Source organism: Cydia amplana, chromosome 8 (genome assembly GCF_948474715.1).
Source record: "Cydia amplana chromosome 8, ilCydAmpl1.1, whole genome shotgun sequence".
NCBI lineage: Eukaryota > Metazoa > Arthropoda > Insecta > Lepidoptera > Tortricidae > Cydia > Cydia amplana.
The window spans coordinates 12,198,679-12,222,912 of NC_086076.1; the positions used below are offsets into that span (position 1 = coordinate 12,198,679).

The 24,234-nt window shown below is 36.0% G+C and overlaps 2 protein-coding genes across 2 annotated transcripts in view; one reads left to right on the forward strand and one right to left on the reverse strand.

Moving 5' to 3' along the window:
* Positions 1-23,670, reverse strand: part of LOC134650456 (uncharacterized) — a 38,157-nt gene extending 14,487 nt beyond the window's left edge. The window contains exons 1-8 of the mRNA XM_063505412.1: positions 23,658-23,670; positions 23,076-23,384; positions 22,702-22,971; positions 17,222-17,428; positions 16,786-17,052; positions 2,487-2,510; positions 1,903-2,376; positions 1,462-1,698 (exon numbers count right to left, since the gene is read on the reverse strand). Of these exons, the coding sequence (XP_063361482.1) occupies positions 1,462-1,698; positions 1,903-2,376; positions 2,487-2,510; positions 16,786-17,052; positions 17,222-17,428; positions 22,702-22,971; positions 23,076-23,384; positions 23,658-23,669 (1,800 nt within the window). The 5' untranslated portion in view covers position 23,670. The remainder of the gene's footprint in view (positions 1-1,461; positions 1,699-1,902; positions 2,377-2,486; positions 2,511-16,785; positions 17,053-17,221; positions 17,429-22,701; positions 22,972-23,075; positions 23,385-23,657) is intronic.
* Positions 10,162-13,828, forward strand: LOC134650290 (uncharacterized). Its single transcript, XM_063505250.1, has 3 exons — positions 10,162-10,747; positions 11,390-11,529; positions 13,675-13,828. Exons 1-3 carry the CDS (start codon positions 10,436-10,438, stop codon positions 13,775-13,777), a joined length of 555 nt encoding a protein of 184 aa, XP_063361320.1. The 5' UTR covers positions 10,162-10,435; the 3' UTR covers positions 13,778-13,828.
* Positions 23,671-24,234: the final 564 nt, after the last annotated feature.

Below are 24,234 nucleotides of genomic sequence, written 5' to 3' on the forward strand. Positions count from 1 at the left end.
AAAAACACATTTTAAAAATAAGTTACGGTAAATATGTAACAATTATGAATCTAATACGATCTTTTATAGTCTTCTGATTTCATAAGTAATAGTTATTGATTTTTAAAAATTGTTTTTCAATTAAAAGACATGTCAAAATCGCTTACCTTCTTTCAAGTTCTTTCTAATGCTAAAAAAAACGAACTAAAGTGCTGAGCCGATTTTGAAGAACACAGACATACAATTCCCGCTCGCGCTTGACAGACAGCTGAAGTGTGCGAAAGGGAAGCCATCACGTATATGAACATCCCATGAGTGCGAAAAAGTCAGACTACCAATGAGAAAACGTAACCACTTTTGACGACGGCCGCGGACGGCCAAGAGCGTATCACGGTAATTTTCAAATTGAAAAATATACACGGATTAGGACGAAAAGTATTAAATAAATTAATTCAGTGAAGATGGTGTATTGTAGTGTGTTGGATTTCAGTGTTACAGTGCCAAATAATCCAAGCAAATACTCATTTGAGAGGATTTATGATATTCCGAGCGAAATTTTCATAACGATATTTTGTCAAATTAACAGCGTAAAAAGTGTAAGAAGCCGGTTTATAAAGTTCATTATAAGTTTTTCTTCCTTTGTTTGCTAATATTTTATCATATTAGTCTATAATTTAAAATATTTTGTGTAAAAACATAATCTGTTACTTTACGCTAGGGCTTGACAAAATGTACATATGACAGTATCGATAACTTGTCAGTATATTAATAGCTATGTAATTATTTCTTCACAAGACATCATTAAGATATTAGCTTTTATAACCGACTTCAAATAATAACGATTGTTATACCTTATTGAAGGTGCTCATGTTTAGCGGTAAATTTAAACTTCACTTTCCAACACAGTAAGAGTTGCATTAAGATAAGTCTGCAACGATTTTGATAGCACACGCAGTGCACGTGTTATTTATACATCATAATGTCGTAGAATTTTAACGTTTAAAATAACACATTTGAAAAAGTAGTCGATAAAGCAATCAAACATCGACAGATTATTAATATGTTGTAACATGACATCACTATTTTTGTTCTTACATAGACAATTTACGCACACACTTGCATTTCATTTTTGGGCCCACTTTTGAATATTGACAGTTGTTCTAGTCATATTAATTCTATGTTGAAGAAGGCATGAGGTGTCAATTGATTCATTTTTATAACGTGGGTGACTTTAGATTGTAATGAGTAGGCTTTTTGACAAAATTATCCGTAGTCGGGGTGAGGTTTTCCAAACTTGTTGCTTGTTTTAAAGTTGTAATTTCACCAAGGTTGCACGTATAAACAATAAGAAGACCGTTTTATATTTCAACAATTTGCTTTTATTATCACAAAAATAAATATTATTGACTATTTACAGTTCGGGGTTCCTAACGTCTACAATCACGAGTCAACGTCTAACGTATACAATTGCTGCAGGAGTTAGTGGTGGGCGAGAAGGGCGGGCGCGTGCGCGGCGTGCGCGGGCGCGGAGTGGCTCACCACCGCGTTGAAGCCGTTGTGGTCGTCGGCGGAGTACTGCACCTTGCGCACGGAGCCGTCGGCCTCCAGCAGAGAGTACTCGCCGTGCACGGCGTCGCCGTCGCGGGACTCATGCTGGGACTTGTTGTCGCCGGTGTGTCCATCAGCCACGGAGTAAGAGTACTCGTATTGGGGGTGGGCCTAAACAAAGAAAATAATTTAGCAATAAATAGATATGTTGGTATTATATTAAGGGATTAATTTCCCTAATATCTGACTATTTCATTTTCATTTCTGAATCTTTCTTCAAGCAGAGATGAGTCCATTTCGTGGCATTTTTTGTTTTAGTTTGTAATTCTATTCTATTATAAAACAATGTTATGTCTTTATGATGCAAACACTTACGTATTCCTCCTCATGATGGTGGGCAGAGACGATCAGCTTGGGGGCGGGCGCGAGCACCTTGGCGATAGGGGCGGCGTAGTGGACGGGGCTGGCAGCGTAGTGTGCGGGAGCGGCGTGGTAGGAGATGGGGGCAGCCACGGCGACTTTAGCGACGGGAGCGGCGATCAGCTTAGTGGCATGATGGGACTGCTCGTCGTGACGGACGATGCTCTGGGAGGACACAGCGCCAGCAGAGGAGTAGTGAGCCTGGGCAGGAGCGGCGTGGTAAGCGACGGGGGCGGGGGCGGCGTGGTAGGCGATGGGAGCGGGAGCGGCGTGGTAGGCGACGGGAGCGGCGATCAGCTTGGCAGGGTGATGGGGCTGCTCGTCGTGACGCACGATGCTTTGAGATGACACAGCTCCAGCGTGGGAGTAGTGAGGCTCGGCAATAAGGCCAGCCCGGGCTGCCGCTACAAAGGCGCACACAGCGACGATCTAAAATAAAAATAGTTATTTAGTGCAATCCATACGGGTTTTCCTCTTCAACTGAACAAGTAAAACACAAAAACTTTTCGTATTTTTCTTTTCACTTTTTGATGACTTACTTTGGAGAACATATTGTTTGTTGACTAGTGATCAACTGATGCATTGGATGTGTAACGTGTGCCTTTTATAGTGCTCGGATTTGGGCGGGACAAGGTCGCCGGGTCGCAGCGTGGTATGGTATTTACTATGGGTCAAAATGTTACAAACTTTCTTAGTGCAGATTAAAGGTTAAAGTTTCATGATCGGGTAACACATGGCCACTTCATTATCCTTGATACTTGAACATAGGTCTACATTACGCACTTAAAAATATGATTTCTGACAGTCCACCACGTGCACTGCTTAACCACTCACATGATTCCAGCAACTAGAGTTTCAAGATTGCGCACCTCTAAAATGATCGTCGCAACTCGAGTTGCAAAAGGAGTGTATGCGGTTTTTTATTTATTATCTGTGAAGGGCTGCACAGATACGGTATAAACAATTTTTAAAACACAGACTACCAACGTGACAATATTTAAAAAATGTTTCAACCATATAGACACAACCACAGTATTTCTTATCTATTTTACTTTGCAAGTTGTTCAGGAAGTGCGATGTGTAAAAAGTTGCTGCGTGTTTTAAAATGCCTCAAGTATTCAAATTTAGATATTTCTATTAGTAATGTATATTAAACTACTCCGCGTTTATTGGTCTATTAGTTTAAAACTATATTTTAGACCTACTTAATATTGATGACCAAATAATATCACTTCAAAACAATAGTTCTGTAGATTCTTGACGTGTTTCTTATTTGAATGCCCTACATTTCTAAGATTACTAAATATATCTTGAGCAACCAATAGACATTAACTAGTTCGATTATTAAGTTACATTAATAAACCATAGAATGTATTAAATCACTGTGTATTACACAGGATTAGCGATCAAAACATGTGACGGTAAATTGTAAGTACAAACCCGGCAACTGTGGTTGCTTAAAGCATTTCTGCATATCGTAAGGCATGTGGTGTACTAGACGCATTGCATACGCGTTTTGGGATTTTTTTTACTACTTACTTATAATTTGTATTTACTAATATTTCTTTGCTATTTACATTGAATAAACTAAATAATTATACGATTAAATAAATAATTAATTAGGTATTACAATTTTAAAGTTCCTATTTCTGTTGAACATCTGCACCGCGCGCTGTTGTGTCTCCACCCTAAATGGGTAGCCATCTTTATTTTTGAGATGGAAGAAGTCAGTTTACCGGCTTATTTACGTTTGTAATCAGTATAATTTTATGTGTTAATAGTTATTATTGGTTTATTGTGCTTAATATGTTGTGAAGTGTGTGTTATGGTGGATGTATTAAACGTATTAGTGTAGTTATAAGTTAGTTCGGTTGTTGGTGATCGGCAATTATAAAAACACCAAAATTTAGTAGGTACGTAGATACTCTTTTGTTATTTTAAGTTATATAGCTACTATCATCGTTATAATTGCATAAGTTATGCATTTTATTTCAAGATTATTAGTGTCTTAAACTGTTTTTTACTATATTTTAGTACTTCAGTGTCTAAATTAGCCACAAAAAAATCATGAACATAATATATAGTTTCACAGCAGATTGAGCAATTCGAAAGTTTCTTATCGGAATTTGAATTAGTTTTACTCGGCAATTTCATAGGTGAGCTATCAAGATGTTTAGTACCAATTAAAAGCTTATTAAGTCTTCTTTAAATTTAATACAAAAAAAAGATACGTTATCGATTTAGATTTTTAATTAAAAATAGTTTTCTACTATAACGCGGACATTATTTCATTGGGTCAACTTTGTGAATTTTTAATAATTATTTTTATTATAACAGCACAATGCTATAGTAGTAAAATAAATTCTTTGTTTCTTTATCATTAAAAAACCAAAAGAATCGTTGCAAATGCTTTAGCAGAAGTAAAGTTATCGATTTTTGAAAATATCATGACACTGTGCCGTCGTATCTGCGAAATGGCAGAGCAGTTCAGGGCACCTTTTGTTAAAATCGGAATCATGTGAGTGGTTAATAATTAGGTAACCTGATAATAAAATGATTCACAGGCTTCTTTAGTTACTTTCTCTTTCTTTACCTTTTTCTGAAATAAATAATTATTTTATTTTATTTATTTTATTTACTTTTAACTTCATATATTTTGATTTACTTAGAGCCATGTTTAACTTTTTAAATCTGAATTGGATATTGATTTGATATTATTCTTAGTGCATCCCTTTGTCTCTCGTTTATAGTATCGCAAACAAATATTAAATCACATGTAGCCACAGGTTGGTGGGATTGACGCGTGACCAGAGGGCTGGGTCATATCTAGCACAGCGGATCAGCATTGCCATACAACGTGGCAATGCTGCCAGCCTTCTGGGCACGCTGCCAATGGACGGCGATTTGGGCAAAATTTTTTATCTATAGTTTATTTTTATGCTTAGTTTTTAAGCTTAGTTTTTAATTCTAGTTAAATCACATTGATATATTTAAAGTTCCAATGCCAACTATATCATGCCCATAAAGTTAAGTTATTCGTGTTTACCTTGTTCACTCATATATTATATACTTACATCCATTTTTTATGTAGCATCTCTATGAATATAAGTATTCTGAATGCAATATAATGACTAATGAGATTATGAGTTTTTAAATAAACAAACTGATAACACTAGATGAGAACACTAAATTTGTGTTATAATTTATACATCTAGAGATATGTTATGTATAGGGAAAATACTTACATTTAGTCTATATTACGAGTATAAACGGAACGTCTACTTTTGTAAATATGTAAGTCAAAAGTTTTATGAACAGTCATAATGTCATTATAATAAGACGATATACCTAATACTTTCATTGAAAGAAAATTTAAATCAGCCTGTTCTACTCGTATCTTTAAATTACTTAATTCTTGTTTATAAGTTTTATGCCATAACTTCTCGTTTTACAAGCAAGTTCACAACATTAACGCATCTTCGATAAGATGCCTCAAGTCACGGCTTTTGAGGTTATCGACCTACTCATATCAATGAATGAAGATGAGTCACTCGAGCGCATCAATGAAATCCACTATCATCCGTTACTCAAGGTTCTATTCTAAATTCATTGATAAATTCGTAAATACAAATAGTTACGTCGCATCATCATTTAATAATAAGCAGGTATATTTCAAACATTGGAGTTGAAATATCTTTTTCTTTGTGGTACCATAATTAAAAAGCTAATTCAGAGTCTATTCCAATTCCATTACGTATTTCATTACTTAATAGAATTGTATTAGTAATTAGTAGTTACTAGTAGTAATACTTAGTAATATTTACCTAAGAGTTTAATATTGTTTCATTTGTACCTTCATGTATTGTGCAATGAAGCGGATTGAATAATAGATTAGATATTCAATAGACCTAAGAGTTCGTTAGTTAGAATCTTTTTACCTGCCATAAACCTGTTAAACGAGCAATAAAGTCACGTCTACAGTTTATAAATACGCTTCAGTTCTATGGAAGCATAGTTTCTCTATCCCTATCTCTATAGATCTATTTTTTATCGCGGCGATCTGCTTATTGACCTATGTATACTTTACATCACAAAACAAATGATTAGGTTCATTGTAGGTAGGCGTACGCACAACATTACATTAAAGACGTCGTTACAAAACGACACTGATTACCATGTTCAGGGTTGGGCAGTATTTCAATTACATGTATTTGAAATACGTATTTGAAATACAAATTAGTATTTTGTATTTGTATTTCAAATACTACCTCAAAAGTATTTTGTATTTGGTATTTCAAATACTGCACTCACATGTATTTAGTATTTTGTATTTCAAATACTTCAAGCTTCAAAATACATTTCTATAAATACATTTTATTAAATTCTTTAATCCTAAAATGTCTAATCTCTCGCACAAGCTGTGAGCCGACCGCGAACCTCCGATCCAGCCGAGATACAATTTTCATTGGCTGGATACTGGATCTATATTAGGTCAACTTCTCCGTGGAACTTTTCGTTTAAATCTAGGGGATAGGGTCATTGCAGTAGTTTCCGTCCATGCACTAGTTTTCGACGACTTGACGGATTATCAAATATATATTTCATTTTTAATTTACTACTTTTTGCGAAATCTTCATCTTCCTCGCGTTGTCTCGGCATTTTGCTACGGCTCATGGGAGCCTGGGGAAACTAATCCCAGTAATTGGCATTGGCACTAGTTTTTACGATAGCGACTGCCATCTGACCTTCCAACCCAGAGGGTAAACTAGGGCCGTAATTGGAATTAGTCCGGTTTCCTCACGATGTTTTCCTTCACCGAAAAGCGACTGGTAAATATCAAATGATATTTCGTACATAGTTCCGAAAAACTCATTGGTTCGAGCCGGGGTTCGAACTCGCGACCTCCGGATTGCAAGTCGCACGCTCTTACCGCTAGGCCACCAGCGCTTCCTTTTTGCGAAATATCATTGTTATATGTAGACAGATATATTGCTTAGACGAATTAGACATAAGGATTGAAATCAGTCCAAATTTGTGCAGGAATGTAGGTATATATTCAAATCTCGTCAAGTGGACGTAAACTAGAGCTGGACGAAAACTAGCGCAATGACCCTATAAGTTTATATGAAAGGATATTCGTTAACGTTAAAACTAAATGCTAAACAAAAAAATAAATAAAGGTATATTTTGTAATTGAAATACATTATTTTAAACACTGTAATTTGTATTTTGTATTTCAAATACCCGTCACCAAAGTAGTTTGTATTTTGTATTTCAAATACTTTTAAAAATGTATTTTGTAATTTGTATTTCAAATACGTGGAAGCCAGTATTTTGCCCAACCCTGACCATGTTATTACAATTGGGTTAAATCTTTATCTCTGTCAATTACTCAGTTGACAGAGTAATACATCTATCAGTTTTGAAGCCATCAATAACATAATGACAGGTAAGTAGAGCGTTGCGTCGAATTTGTGGCCCGGTTGTAAGGTCAGGGATAACCGCATAGTTGACCGGCTCGCGATATTATAACACATTATTGTATTCATGCGTTAAGCGCCGTAAGTCATAAGATCTAGTATTACAATGCCTTACTATATTTTACTGAACTTCACTCTGTATGCTTGTATACCTCGTGTTTTTACAATATTTTGGTTCAGAATATGACAAATTGATTTGAAACTTTTCTCAACCTATAATTAAACTGAAACTTAATATTATGTCGTTTTTTAGGGTTCCGTAGCCAAATGGCAAAAAACGGAACCCTTATGGATTCGTCATGTCTGTCTGTCTGTCTGTCCGTCCGTATGTCACAGCCACTTTATTCCGAAACTATAAGAACTATAATGTTGAAACTTGGTAATTAGATGTATTCTGTAAACCGCATTAAGATTTTCACACAAAAACATAAAAAGAACAATAAATTTTGGGGGTTCCCCATACTTAGAACTGAAACTCATAATTTTTTTTTATCAAACCCATACGTGTGGGGTATCTATGGATAGGTCTTCAAAAATGATATTGAGGTTTCTAATATCATTTTTTTCTAAAGTGAATAGTTTGCGCGAGAGACACTTCTAAAATGGTAAAATGTGTCCCCCCCCCCCCCCGTAACTTCTAAAATAAGAGAATGAAAAAACTAAAAAAAATATATGATGTACATTACCATGCAAACTTCCACCGAAAATTGGTTTGAACGAGATCTAGTAAGTAGTTTTTTTTAATACGTCATAAATCCCCTAAATACGGAACCCTTCATGGGCGAGTCCGACTCGCACTTGGCCGCTTTTTTTTAATTCGTGGAACTCTTAAACGAGGTTTGAACATTTCGACGAAAAACGCAACCACTTCAATTTTGAACTTATTAGAAAAGTCTCTAAGAAGAATTTATAGACGCAAAACAGGAGGGGTATTCGCAAAGAGTAGTATAATATATAGGACAGGTATTCGACAAGCATGACGAAGTTTGACGTATCGCGTGGTACTCCCGTTGAATCGGAACAATCTTGTGTCAAAATTTGACATTAGCATTATAAACCTTAAACTAGTAATAAAACAAAGTTGATTACTGTTGAATTATTGGTTGTACCAAAGGATATTATCCGCAGTTGATGAACATGCGATTCAATCAACTGTTGAATTGAAGTGGACGCGAAATCTGACAGTTATACCTACATCTCGAATAGGGGCCCTGCAATGTCAAAATTATAAGGGTTCCGTTTTTGTCTTTTTGGCTACGGAACCCTACCAAGCGTATGTGAAAAAAAATATTTTGCTTAATTTGAAATTGTCAGAAACCTATAGTTTGAATTTCAAAGAAGCTACATACAATTCAAAATTAATCTAGAAATAACTGTTAATACATTTTTGCAATAAATTACTATCTTACATTAAAGTGTACATTTACGCTGTCACATATCGCCGCATTCTCACAACTTACACTATATAGCATGCAACGCCTCGGGCACTGGCCTCCACGCGAGTGTCAACAACTTACCTCCCACACAGTGCGGATTGAATTAGAAATACCTACCTAATCTCAGATTAATTTACTTTCGTCATAATAATGTAAATCACGCATTGTGTAAAAATTGCACACGAGGGCAATTTAAAAAATTCCAACATGTCCTATGTAAAGTGTCATTCAATAGAACTTGCTAACTATGTAAACAAAAGTTACTAGTAATTTGACATTCAATGTCAATTTTAGTATGGCGGTTTGTTTACATAGTTAGCAAGTTCTATTGAATGACACTTTAGGTACCTAGATAGGACATCTTGGAAAAAGATATCAATCCTTGACCTGACTAAGTAGAACTGAACCTAATCAAACTACAGATTCTCACGTTCAGTAGGCCTTACTTATGACCACCAAGCCATTTAATTAGAATATAGATCAATTCACCGATCCGAAGTAAATACCTAAAAAAATATGTAGGTATAATTAAGTATTCCTAGACATATCCATTTATAGGCGATGCAGAAAACAACGACTCTCTTGACTAATAAAATCTCGTTATCCACAGACAAGGGCTCACATTATATTTTAGTATGGCATTAGATCAGTGCTCTTTTGTTATTAGGTATGTATAAAAATGGTTTTTATATGAGAAACCTATTATAATTGCGATGTATTAAACCGCTTGTTACATAGGTACTCTACTGAATAATAAGTGGACAATAGTTTCGCTTATTTTCCATAATAAATGCATAATATTGACCCCTCACACTTGTAGACAATTGCAAAGATGTTATATAAACTGATATCATCTCATTTATCCAAAACAAATCCTACGCTTGGCAAGTTATAGACGTTGAGTCGAGTTAGTGAACTCGCGATCGCAACAACCAATGTCTATCCATCAATTTCGAATCAAGTTTGAATCGAAAAAAACGGGTGAAAGGTCCGGAGCCCATCGGCTTTGTTACAGGAGTCGCTCACCGGAGGCAAGCGAATAATTGCTCTGCGTATAACAAAAATTGTTATATAACATATGATTTCTCTCTGATTAAACCACGTGCCTATAAATAAGTGTAGCACGTTGCATCCGGACACAAACACTTCCGAGTGGTCCACCGACGAATCTCTAGCAAGATGTTTTTCAAAGTGAGTTTTAGTGAAACCGTTATTTTTACCACAAAATAAAACACCAAAGCATTACCAACAAATAAATGTCATTATCTCTTGCAGATTATATATGTAATTACCTTAATTACTTCATGTTCTGGAGCTCCACCCTTACAAGCAAAATCTAACGAAGCTCATTATTCACATAGTTTTATAAGGGAAGATGTCCCCTTATCTTATAAGTACAGTGCAATACATCATTACACTCCAAAGAGGGCAGAAGACAGTCTTAATAGACATGAGGATACTCCGAAGAGAAATGAAGACTTTCCACAGAGGCAGGAGGTATCATATCACGTTCATTCAGCGAATAACTCACCGCTCAAGCCGTTGAGTAACAGAACAATCCAATTCGCTCCAATGAACCATCAATTTCCTGTATATTCAAATTCAGAAGAAAACATGTATCCGCCAACGCCCATCTTGTATACTTCAATTGTTTCAAACCCAGTTACTGAATACGGAAACATTAAACTTACTGAAAATTCAGCGGAACCAACCTTGCATCTGGAACCAAAACGTATTCCCTATAAGGCGAAGAACATAAGTCCTAGTACTTATAGGCCACATATAAACCACGACGTTAAAATGTTGCATTCCCATCATTCGCATCTTCGACCAAAGGTCTACAAGGCGTTGGCAACAACGGCAGCGACACCAACATTCGAAATGGTAATAATGAAGGCTATTTAAAATTACCTACTACTACTGCTATAATTTTTTGCTTACAAGATTTTATGTTGACTATTCTAAACCATATTTGTAACTTTACATTATTCAAGTAAGTATCTAAATATTTCAAGCGTATTAGAATTTGTATTAGAACAAATTAAATTATTTTTCAGAAAATATTTTAATTTGTTTTTTTTTTTATATCAAGTATACTATATAAATTACTACTATATAAATTATAAACTTTAAATAAATGTCATATACTAAGAAAAAGTGACCAAGGCCTCCAGTGCCCCAGGCTGGAATCGAGCCAGCGTCCTCTGCTATCGCGGCAGGTGCCTGTACCATTCGGCCACTAGGCCACAGCGGCATAGGTCGAATTTTTCCAAGTATATGCACTTCTTAAAAAAAAAACAAATTAAAATATTTTTTGAAAAATAATTTAATTTGTTCTAATACATTGGTTGGCAGCGCCATCTCTTTCGCTAACTCGTATTAGAATTGTCTAAGGAATGAACAATAGAGACTCTACATCTCTCAAATAGTAGTTATTTATTTTAACAATAGTTCAAATTAATAATAATGGTAAATAATTATTATCTTCTTTCTAAAAATAATTTGCTTTTATTTTTTCATATTTAGGCTGACTTGCATCATTTGGCGATTTTCCATCAACTTCACCAGCAACTGGATCAGGAGCCTAAGTACATCGCCCCAACAACTACGATTGAAAATCCTAAACTTTCTCATATACTTAATCTTGGCGTCAAAATTCTACCAAAGTAAGTCATATTTTTACGTCTACAGCTTCAATTTAAAAAAATACTTAACTATGTATATTGCCGTATTCAAACCTCAAGATATTCACAAGAGACGACACGTACTAGATCCATTCTAGATACGTTTTAGTTTAGATTTCAACTAGTTCTCTTTTGCAGCGCAATTCGGGCAACCAATGTCACTTTTACGTTAGATGGAGTTATCTGTTATGGAGATATCTATTAGATGTGAATTGGATCTCTAAGTCATATCTTGTGGAAATTGTTCAAGACTATTTACAGAATCGCGCAAATGTCAAATTTGACAGTTTAGATCTTAAACAATCGTTATCGTATCTTGGTGATGTCTAAAAGATATCTAACAGATGTCTATTTCAAAATCCGAATCGGGCCCATAGTCTTCTAGTGCTCACTCAAACTCACTAGTTTTCTCAATGATGACCTCATCATACCTACTTTTGACATTCTTGATACTACCTATGAGTAGGTGCATTCATTTTCGTCCTGCTCTAGTTTTCGTCCACTTCCTTAACGTCTAAGCAATATATCTATCTACATAAAAAAAATATTTCGCAAGTAGCTAACTAAAAACTAAATACATATAGCTGGTCAAGCAAATCTTGTCAGTAAAAAAAGGCGCGAAATTCAAATTTTCTATGGGACGGTATCCCTTCGCGCCTACATGTTTCAAATTTTCCGCCTTTTTCTACTGACAAGATCTGCTTGACCAAGTATAATTATATTATTTACTAATCCGTCAAGTGAGCGAAAACTAGAGCATGGACGGAAATTAGCGCAATGACCCTGTCTTACGGCTGAATATTTGACATTCTACGCATCTACAATTATCCGAACAAAATATTTTCTCTGCGGACCCGATTCGGATTTTGCAATAGACATTTATTAGATATCTTTTAGACATCGCCAAGATCGATAACGATATATTATGTTTAAGATCTAACCTGTACCTGTCAAATTTGACATTTCCGCGATTCTGGAGATACTCTTGAACGATTTCCACAAGATATTACTTAGAGATCTAATTCACATCGAATAGATATCTAACACGATCTATTTTAAAAGTGACATTGGTTGCCCGAATTGCGCTACAAAAGAGAACTAGTTGAAATCTAAACTATAACGTATCTAGAATGGATCTAGTACGTGTCGTCTCTTGTGAATATGCCTACTATAGTTCGTTTTTTTTAGCATTAGAAATAAGGTAAACAATCTTGATGTGTCTTTTAATTGAAAAACACATTTTAATAATAAGTTACGGTAAATATGTAACAATTATGAATCTAATACGATCTTTTATAGTCTTCTGCTTTCATAAGTAATAGTTATTGATTTTTAAAAAGTGTTTTTCAATTAAAAGACATGTCAAAATCGCTTACCTTCTTTCAAGTTCTTTCTAATGCTAAAAAAAACGAACTATAGACACACATGGTAATTGATGTAAATTGCTTGTGATATTTAAAAAGTGCAATCAATTAATAACACCCAGGGTAATGTTTTGTGATCACCGGTCACCTGCCATGGAAAACGAAGTGTCGGTTGCCTCGGCCCGGACCCAGACCGTTCTAGCATGTCATCCTTAAGACGTTTACTAAATTTTATGTTAAACTGACTTTAAGTTTTTAGGACTAAAACGAATTATGCCTTGTCTAATCTTGTTTAATTAGAATTGAATGATTTTGTCTTGTTTAATTAGAGCTGAAGACGACCGGTCTGGCCTAGTGGGTAGTGACCCTGCCTGCTAAGCCGATGGTCCTGGGTTCGAATCCCGGTAAGGGCATTTATTTGTGTGATGAACACTAATATTTGTTCCGGAGTCATGGATGTTTTCTATATATTTAAGTATGTATTTATCTATATAAGTATGTATATCGTCGCCTAGTACCCATAGTACAAGCTTTGCTTAGTTTGGGGCTAGGTTGATCTGTGTAAGGGCTCCTTTACACGACGGGCCAGCGCCAGCCACTCCAAGGGACGCAGCCATGCGGTAGAATGAAATAGCATTATCACTTGCTCCCTCTAATGCATAAATGCGTCCCTTGGAGTGGCCGGCGATGGCCCATCGTGTAGAGGAGCCGTAAGATGTCCCCCAATATTTATTTATTTTTATTTTATTTTATTTTGTTTCAGACAGGGGGTCCCCTTCATCACAATGCCGCACGAGCTGAGCAGAAATACGCCATTCCAACCGATACCACGTATAGCTTATCATAAAAAGTTTAATGTCGTGTAGGAGAAGCTGCATGGGAAGCCCCGAAGCGCACGCAAGCTATCACTTGAATAATCCGAATAAACATTTAAAGGGGCGGATCTATATCTGAATCCCTAAAGTCTTTTCTCCTATCTTTGCATTCCCTAATATTGTTTGTCATAATGATCAGTTGTCCTAACACTAAAAACCCTAATTTTGGTTGCCCTAATTATTGATTGCGTATCCTAATGTTATTAAGCATATTTTCTTTTTTGCGAGGGTCGCAGTTCTAACCCTAACCTTGCTGCCACCTTTGTGGCAGCAAGTTCTAAAACCTAACCATTTTTTAGAACCTTACATTATGGAAAATAATCGTTATGACAATTGATCGTTAGGGCATGGGCCCATTAGGACAAACCAGTTAGGGCAAGTGACTTTACAAACGTTCTACAAATCTCCGAATCTACAAACGTTGTTAGGGATTCAGAATGACACCCTAAAGGGGCCCACTGATTACTAGTCCGCCGGACGATATCGGCCTGTCAGTTGTTCGGAACTGACAAATTTTTGTTCTAACTGACAGGCCGATATCCTCCGGCGGAATGTTAATCAGTGGGCCCCTTGAGGTTCAAACCAAATGTACAGTATAACATAAGTAATTAATTTTGTAGGTACATATGATAAATATATTGAATTATTTAATTTATTATTAGGTATGTATGTTTACGTTATTCAAGAATAGTTTTTTTTTATTATAATAAAAATTAACTACAACCTCCAATATTGTATTAACTAATTGATTAAACATAAAATATTTACAAACAGTCAAAGATTTATTTTTTCAGCATAGGTGGAAACATGCCACACAGTGATACCTTTTTCGTTTATTAACCAATTTAATGGGTCAGTATACATATTTTAATTAAAAGCCTAGACAGATAGTTACTTTTGCATTTATAATATAAGTAGAGATTATCTATTTTAATTAAAATATGTGTACTCCTATGAACAGGCGTTCATTCTTCAAATTACATAAATGAAATATTAAACCGCAACTGAAAAAATTACCTACTTTTAAATAACCGTAAAAACCGCAGTGAAAGTTAATTCTGTTCCATTTAAAACACTTAAATTAATTTTGTTTCATATGCACAATTCCGGATGATGTAATTTTATACTAACTCAGCTATTCAGTATAATTTATCCAAATCTCGGAAAGGTCCCGTTGTATTTAAACAACGATATCAGCAAATATTGACCAAGCCTGACAGCACAAGCTCATATGACCTTTAGATAACGAAGTAAGCATTCCGGTAGTTTAGATTATTTAACTGCTTCATTACTAATAAGACTAGCAAACAAGTTACAGGTCTTCCCCTTTTCTCAATCATGAGTTATTGTTTGGGTAAAGTACCGGAGTTTCCTTAAACTAGGGTATAAAAACTTGGCAATCAATTTTAATACTCAGTTCATCCCAAGCATTTAACAAGCGCTGAAGATGTTTAAAATAACTGTCGTATTAGGAGCTCTCCTAACAGTGTTTGTTGTCGGATCTACCAGTCAAAGGATAATTCTACCTACATACAGACCACCGCATCGTCCTACGTTCAAATCTATTATACCTAATAGTATACTCCCTACATACCGGCCACCACGGCGAGGCCCGAATCTACTTCGCTATGCCAGAGCAGCAGATGATATAACACCGTCAGGAATAGATATTCCAAATCTTGCATCCTTACATAATATGATATCCAGTGATTCAATTATGCCGGATGGTACCCACTATCAATATCTAGAAATTGGCCAAAGAAGTGCGCGCAGCGTTGATTCACCCGACGCCAAGCGAGGTGGAGGCAGTCCCAAAACATCTTCTGGCAGCAGGGACACTGGTCCAACACACCCTGGCTACAACAGACGCAATGCAAGGGATATAAAACTTCCTGGACCTCTGAATACTCATCAACCAAAGCCTATATTCCCGCGTCCTAGCATCCCAGAACCCGTTACCCGTACTCCTATATTAGCGAGGACAGCGCGCGATATTCAAATCACTGGAATAAAGAAACCAACACATCGAGATGTAATAATTCCAAACTGGAATCCTCATGTCAAAAATAACCCCTGGGATAGTCTTGGCGGTAGACGTCATAGAAGAAGTGTAGACGTTACAGGAGAGATAATGGATAACAACGCATATAAAGCTCACCCGCGCCTGAGGAGGAGTCCAAAAAAGAAACCTCGCCGTCTTGTGATTATAATAATTCGTAAAAAGAAACATTAAGAAAAATGAATACGAGTTTTATGTACTTACATATTATAAACATACTTAAAATACATATCCAAATAAATGCATCATTAAGTATGTCTTGAGTTATTGTACAATTTAATAAACCTTGTAGATATAATAAGTACCTAACTAAAATTTAGTTTTTTTTTTGGTTTGGTTACAATAATGTAGGACACCTACTCTTTTTAATTGCGGTTACGGAAACCTACACTCAACATAGCCCGAGATGTTCTTGCCCGTTTTGTTTTTAAGTAAACTTAAGGACCTATATCATCAAAACGATTAATCAGCTTCTTAATGCTTACAAAAATAATTCTTTCTGACAACAATGTTTTAAAAAAAATATTATTCAGTCGTACGATAGACAGAATGAACTGACCTAGGGCAAGGTCAACTTCTACTTACACATGTCTAATAAGCATTTTAGCAATTCAAACGGGTTACTTTTATTCGTATAGTATAAAATAGGCGAGAACAATTTGAAATTTATCATTCACTGTTCATACACAACAGAGAAAGCTAGCACAATGTTTACCAAAGTAAGTACAATAATTATTTATATGTATTAGACTATTTATGTTATGAATAAGGGGTACTTTAATTTATACGAAATTATATTTTAATTCAGAATATTTTTATTTTATTTTTATTGCAGTTAGTGGCCCTTTGCGCGTTCGTGGCTGTCTCCCAGGCCGGTCTCTTGCCTGAGCCACACTACTCCCACGCCGAGGCCGTCTCATCCCAAAGCATCGTGCGTCACGATGAGCAGCCCCATCACTCCGCCAAGCTGATCGCTGCTCCCGTTGCCAAGCTGGCTGTCGCCGCCCCCTTCGCCTACCAAGCCGCCCCCGCTCCCGTTGTCTACCACCACGCCGCTCCCGCTCCCGTCGCCTACCACGCTGCTCCCGCCGTTCACTACGCCGCCGCCGCCCCCATTGCTAAAGTCGTCGCTCACCACGAGGAAGAAATCGTAAGTTTTGTACAAAAATAAAATATCAACAAGATCCAATCGTCCCTGTAGTTTGCCCTATTGTAGATATTATAGCAAGTAACTAAGACATTATTATTAAACAATTCCGAAATAACCAATGATAAGATTCAGAGTATTTTTCTGAATATTTGGTTATTGGTATTTAATATATTTTACAGGCGTACCCCAAATACGAGTACACTTACTCCGTTGCTGACGGACACACCGGCGACAACAAGTCCCAGCAGGAGACCCGCGACGGAGATGTCGTGAAGGGCTCGTACTCTTTCCACGAGGCTGACGGCTCCATCCGCACCGTGGAGTACACCGCTGACGACCACAACGGCTTCAACGCGGTGGTGCACAACACCGCCCCCACGCACGCGCCCGCCATCCTCAAGGCCGCTCCTGTCCTAGTCAAGGCTGCGCCCGTCTACTACCACCATTAAAGTGTTATTTTAATGTAGGAAATGTTATTTATTGTAAATATAGATACTTGCGAATTAAAGTATTTTTAAACCAAAATCCCTTTTAATACTGACCTCTAAAACTACCTAAAATAATGTTTATTTTTCATCATAATAGAGAAAATCAAACAACATAAAAATTTGGAGACTAAAAAGTGAAGTATACAATCAATGATACAATAGTGGTCTCATCACTGAAAAACTAACTACATAGATTTTTCAGAATACGTCTGTCTTCCTTCTATTAATTTTTAGGGTTCCGTAGCCAAATGGCAAAAAACGGAACCCTTATAGATTCGTCATGTCTGTCTGTCTGTCTGTCTGTCCGTCTGTCCGTCTGTCTGTCCGTCCGTATGTCACAGCCACTTTTCTCCGAAACTATAAGAACTATACTGTTGAAACTTGGTAAGTAGATGTATTCTGTGAACCGCATTAAGATTTTCACACAAAAATAGAAAAAAAAACAATAAATTTTTGGGGTTCCCCATACTTCGAACTGAAACTCAAAAATTTTTTTTTCATCAAACCCATACGTGTGCGGTATGGATAGGTCTTCAAAAATGATATTGAGGTTTCTAATATCATTTTTTTCTAAACTGAATAGTTTGCGCGAGAGACACTTCCAAAGTGGCAAAATGTGTGTCCCCCCCCCCCCCCTGTAACTTCTAAAATAAGAGAATGATAAAACTAAAAAAAATATATGATGTACATTACCATGTAAACTTCCACAGAAAATTGGTTTGAACGAGATCTAGTAAGTAGTTTTTTTATACGTCATAAATCGCCTAAATACGGAACCCTTCATGGGCGAGTCCGACTCGCACTTGGCCACTTTTTATTTTATTTCTTTGAACTGACCAATTTTTGTGCCATTTGAGTCAGCGCATTGCGATATTACATAGTATACTGGCCGCAGCCACAATTTCCACCTTGCGTGATAAGTAGTTGTTTGTAATGATAACGCCTTAACTCCTGCGCATCCTGATTGGCACGTTCAGTTGTAGAACAATATCGCTAAAATCTGATATGTCTATATGTTCCAATGTTTTATAGGGTTAATAGATATTGCTGTAAGTAGGTATGAAGGACTACCTAGGTGATTAATAGAAGACATAAAATCATTTATACTGGTTTTCTCGCGTTTCACGATACTAAAATACATCCCGACCAGGGACGAACTGCTTACACTAATCGAGGTTTTATATCGAGATATTAAAACGCTTGTTTTGAGAAGCCCTATCAAACGGATTAATTTTACCATCGGTTAACCTCGTGATAGGCTAGCCTGATATAAGAAATTAATCTATCTAATACCTTTAAATTAGCAATTCTTGCATATTTATTTATTTATTTATTTCTATATATATATTTTGGGGATCTCGGAAACGGCTCTAACGATTTCGATGAAATTTGGTATATGGGGGTTTTCGGGGGCGAAAAATCGATCTGGCTAGGTCTTATCTCTGGGAAAACGCAATTTTTTGAGATTTTATATGTTTTCCGAGCAAAGCTCGGTCTCCCAGATATTTGCTATTATAGGTTATTGACAGAGCGCAAACTAAATTGATCTTAACAGCCATGGTTATTTCGACTGATTTTAAATGTATTTATCGTATGGCATTAAAGTTACTGGATTTAATTTAAATATTATCCTAGAGATTGATCTTTGATTTTAAATGTCTAGATGCAATTAATTAGATTAATTTTATACTTGTCCAATACTCTTTGAGAGTTTAAGGGCCACTTGCAGTACAATTTGACAATGGGTTAACGGTTTAACCGCTTAACCCCAGGTTAGTGGAATGGTGCAAGTGGCCCAAGTACCTACCTATCATGTTTGACCTAAAGCTCCAAATATGAAATTCTGGCAGTCTTCATTAGAAATTAGAATAATATAAAAATCAAAATTTAGAGGTTATAATTTTGAAATTAAGTAGGTATATCTTGTATTAATGAAGTATTTACTGTAGATTAGATATCTTAAAATTGAGGATTTTGTTATTATCATTTACGTGTGCTGTTGTTTAGAATCGAGCCATATTAGCCATAATAATAATTAAGTTACTAATATATTATGGAAATTGAAAAACTGAAATAATTATATTATTTTATTAATAAGTACGTTTTATTCCAACCATTGTGTCTGTTGCTTTTTTTTGCCTAATTTCTACGTCAGCACTATAGATAAGGACATAAAGTCCTTTTACGTTTTAGATTCCATATTTTTTAGCAATAAATATTAATAATATAAAAACCCTAACGAAAACCATATGGGTATTCATTTATATTACTGTCGGTGTTTCATTTTTCTCATATTTTGATTAGATTTGGCGGATAACTAGATATAGCTCCCTATTCTGTACAAAATAAGCGAAATTTCATCGTATGTCCCACAAAATCTTACACTCAGTTGCTAAAACGTATGAAACTTTGGTAATTCATGGAAATTTACATACATTTTTTAATCAAATATCTGTATGGTCGATGTGACCAATTCCGTCATACGGGAAATTTAGTCAACAAGTGTTTTTTTTACTAAAACAACATACAATTGGTAATTTCCTCGACAAAGCAGCGATTGCTTTTTAAATAGGTATTTAAGTACCTATTGAATAAAAATACTTTAAAGCCATTATTTAAAAAAGCGGCCAAGTGCGAGTCGGACTCGCCCATGAAGGGTTCCGTATTTAGGGTATGTATGACGTATTAAAAAAAAACTACTTACTAGATCTCGTTCAAACCTATTTTCGGTGGAAGTTTATATGGTAATGTAGGTACATCATATATTTTTTTAGTTTTATCATTCTCTTATTTTAGAAGTTACAGGGGGGGGATACACATTTTACCACTTTGGAAGTGTCTCTCGCGCAAACTATTCAGTTTAGAAAAGAATGATATTAGAAACCTCAATATCATTTTTGAAGACCTATCCATAGATACCCCACACGTATGGGTTTGAAGAAAAAACATTTTTTGAGTTTCAGTTCTAAGTATGGGGAACCCCCAAAATTTATTGTTTTTTTTTCTATTTTTGTGTGAAAATCTTATTGCGGTTCACAGAATACATCTACTTACCAAGTTTCAACAGTATAGGTCTTATAGTTTCGGAAAAAAGTGGCTGTGACCTATGGACGGACAGACAGACGGACAGACGGACAGACAGACAGACATGACGAATCCATAAGGGTTCCGTTTTTTGCCATTGGGCTACGGAACCCTAAAAATGGCATCCCATTTGGACATTTATTTTAATTGGTTGTGAGATTTAGATACGCATATGTACTGATCTGATTTTGGGACTATACAATAGCAACATTAAGCAATCGTGCCACCCGTAAGAAGATACGTGTGTTTTCAGTGAAATATAACTGCATGATTCAAAATCGTTAACATTTTTTTTGAAAATCGTTGTGTACAAGCCACCAAAAATTCTAATACCTTTAAACGAGCAATTCTTGTATGTATATTTATTTATATATATATTTCGGGGATCTCGGAAACGGCTCTAACGATTTCGATGAAATTCCGTATATGGGGGTTTTCGGGGGCGAAAAAACGATCTAGCTAGGTCTTATCTATGGGAAAACGCTAACTTTTGAGATTTTATATGTTTTTCCAGCAAAGCTCGGTCTCCCAGATATTATAATATAAATTATAATCTCCATATGGCGCGGCTTTGCTCCGTGATCGTTAGTGCTGAGAAGGTGCAATTTGGTATGGATATAAATATAAATATAAATCAATCATTTTCTGAAAATAATTTAATTTGTTCTAATACATTGATTGGCAGCGCCATCTCTCTCGCTAACTCGGTATCACCTGAGATGATCCAGTTAGAAAGGTCGAACCATACTGTTCTACCTTAGAGGTGGCCAGGGGGCGCCATAAGCCTTCAGTAAGAAGTGCATATACTTGGAAAAATTCGACCTATGCCGCTGTGGCCCGGTGGCCGAATGGCTCAGGCACCTGCCGCGATAGCAGAGGACGCTGGTTCGATTCCAGCCTGGGGCACTGGAGGCCTTGGTCACTTTTTCTTAGTATATGACATTTATTCAAAGTTTATAATTTATAGTAGTGTGTCTACTTGAAATAAAATAGTAGTTTATGCAACAGTGATATAATAAGGGTTCTTAAAATTCAAGGGTCGAAGTTACAACGAGACGTAGTCGAGTTTTGTAAAAAAAGACCCGAGAATTTTAAGAACCAATTATGAGCTGTTGCATACATTACTTTTTCTATGACAGCTGCAGCAAAAAAAAAAAAAAAAAAAAGTTATTATTAAAAAAAAAGAGTTATTATTAAAAAAAAAAGAGTTATTATTTAAAAAAAATTGAGTTATTATTTAAAAAAAAAGAGTTATTATTGTAAATGAAAACATACCTCTTTCAATCAAGATGATCGGAACTTGTATCTTTAAAAAAAATAAAGCAGTTGTATTATACTCATAAGATGACTGCTAGCAGTCATCTTATGAGCCTATAGACAAATCATTCAAATGACATTGCTTTAGATATCACTGTCAGTCATTTAATTGACACATTTAAGTGCTGGAGTAGAAAAACAAATTAAAATATTTTCTGAAAATAATTTAATTTGTTCTAATACATAAATCAATCATGCCTACAATGTAGTAAAATAAAAACTACAAAAAGAAAAAAAATAGAATAGGTACCTATTTTTTTTTTTTCACTTCAACCTATATGGTGTGGATTGTCGTTGGATAAGTCTTTTAAAACGAATAGGGGTGTTCACTGTTCAACAATTTTTTTTGACAAAGTGATAGGTACAGCTCCGAAAGAAAAAAAGTACCTACATGATATTTACTTACTAATAATAAATAATAATTGCGACGGATGGATAACTACGGAAGCCTACACTGAACAAGACCCGACATGCTTCTTCTTAATCTTAGATCAAACTCGGAACTGTCCATTAATATATTAATATGTATTTTGTATTGTTGATTATTTCAAGAGATTATTTTAGGGATGCTGTGTATATATGACACCGTAAGATTGTGAACCCGTTAGTTTAAAGGTAATCTAACGTAGGTTAGGTTAGGTTAGGTTAGATTATAATCTCCCTGTCGTCAGTTTATAATGTAATTAGCGAGATTATAATATAACGAGTGTTTACAATTTTACGGTGACATATACATAAAACAACCTTATTTTGTTTATCATTCGCAAGAATCTATATTTACAATAAATAACATTTCCTATTACAAAATAACAGTTTAGTGGTGGTAGTAGACGGGTGCAGCAGCCTTGACTAGGACAGGAGCGGCCTTGAGGACGGCGTGCGCTTGCGTGGGAGCGGTGTTGTGCACCACCGCGTTGAAGCCGTTGTGGTCGTCAGCGGTGTACTCCACGGTGCGGATGGAGCCGTCAGCCTCGTGGAAAGAGTACGAGCCCTTCACGACATCTCCGTCGCGGGTCTCCTGCTGGGACTTGTTGTCGCCGGTGTGTCCGTCAGCCACTGAGTAAGTGTACTCATATTTGGGGTATGCCTGCAATAATAAAAAAAATATTAGATTACGCCATGACTTTATAAAGTACATTTGCATTTATAAAGATCATGGTTTATTCTAAATGTTTAACCTTAGAAACTTACGATTTCTTCCTCGTGGTGAGCAATAGCCTTAGCGATGGGGGCAGCATAGTGGATGGCGGGAGCAGCGTGGTAGGCGACGGGAGCGGGAGCGGCGTGGTGGTAGACAACGGGAGCGGGGGCGGTTTGGTAGGCGAAGGGGGCGGCGACAGCCAGCTTGGCGACGGGAGCGGCGATCAACTTGGGGGAGTGATGGGGCTGCTCATCGTGACGTACGATGCTTTGGGATGAGACGGCTTCGGCGTGGGAGTAGTGGGGCATAGGCAAGAGACCCGCATGGGAAACCGCCACGAACGCACAAAGAGCCACGATCTGAAAAAAAAAAAAAACAAATTGTGAATTAATTGTTTGAGCTGAATTCCCTGATTGGTATATTGCCCCTAAATTAGAAAAGTTGAAGGCGTATCAACATCAATTAATTAATACTTAATAGGTACTTAATTAATACTTGATTAATTAATTAATTTTAGTCCCGAGTAAAGTGTACCTAATATCAAATTAAAACGTTATTTTTGAAATTGTAACACGCCCCATTATTATTTTTATTTACTTATGACATGCCGATACATTATAATGTCCACTTACTTTGGAGAACATTTTGCTACTTTCGATGTAGTGTACGAAGAATGAATGATAACTTGATTATTGTGCTAGAGCGTTTTATACTTATTAAAGGAAACTAGTTTTGAACTGATATTACTCGCTATTTGACCTTGTCTCGTGTCAAAGTGCCGCTAAGGCTAATGAATGTTATAGTAATACATATATACCTACATTAGAAAATTTTAACAAGTTTAATAACTTTAACAAGTTGCAGTGTCAGTAAATTCTGGATTTCATAATAAATAAGAATCTTAAAGAACTGAGACTATTTTATTTCGTAGTATGAGTCATACTGTATGACTGATAACACCTATAGTGGAGTCAATATAAAGTTAAAGTTACATTAATTGCAAAGTCAAATGTTTCTACACGGGTGAATTATATATCATATTGAATACCCGGCTGCGAATTAACAACTTGATATCTGTTCCCGTTTTTGAGAAATAACATTTTTTTTATTTTATATTTTATACTACCTAAACAGTAATTTCACACTAGAGATTTTTTGAAGAATGGGCTATGAAGCTTACACGACTACACGGTCAGAATTTCTCCCGGC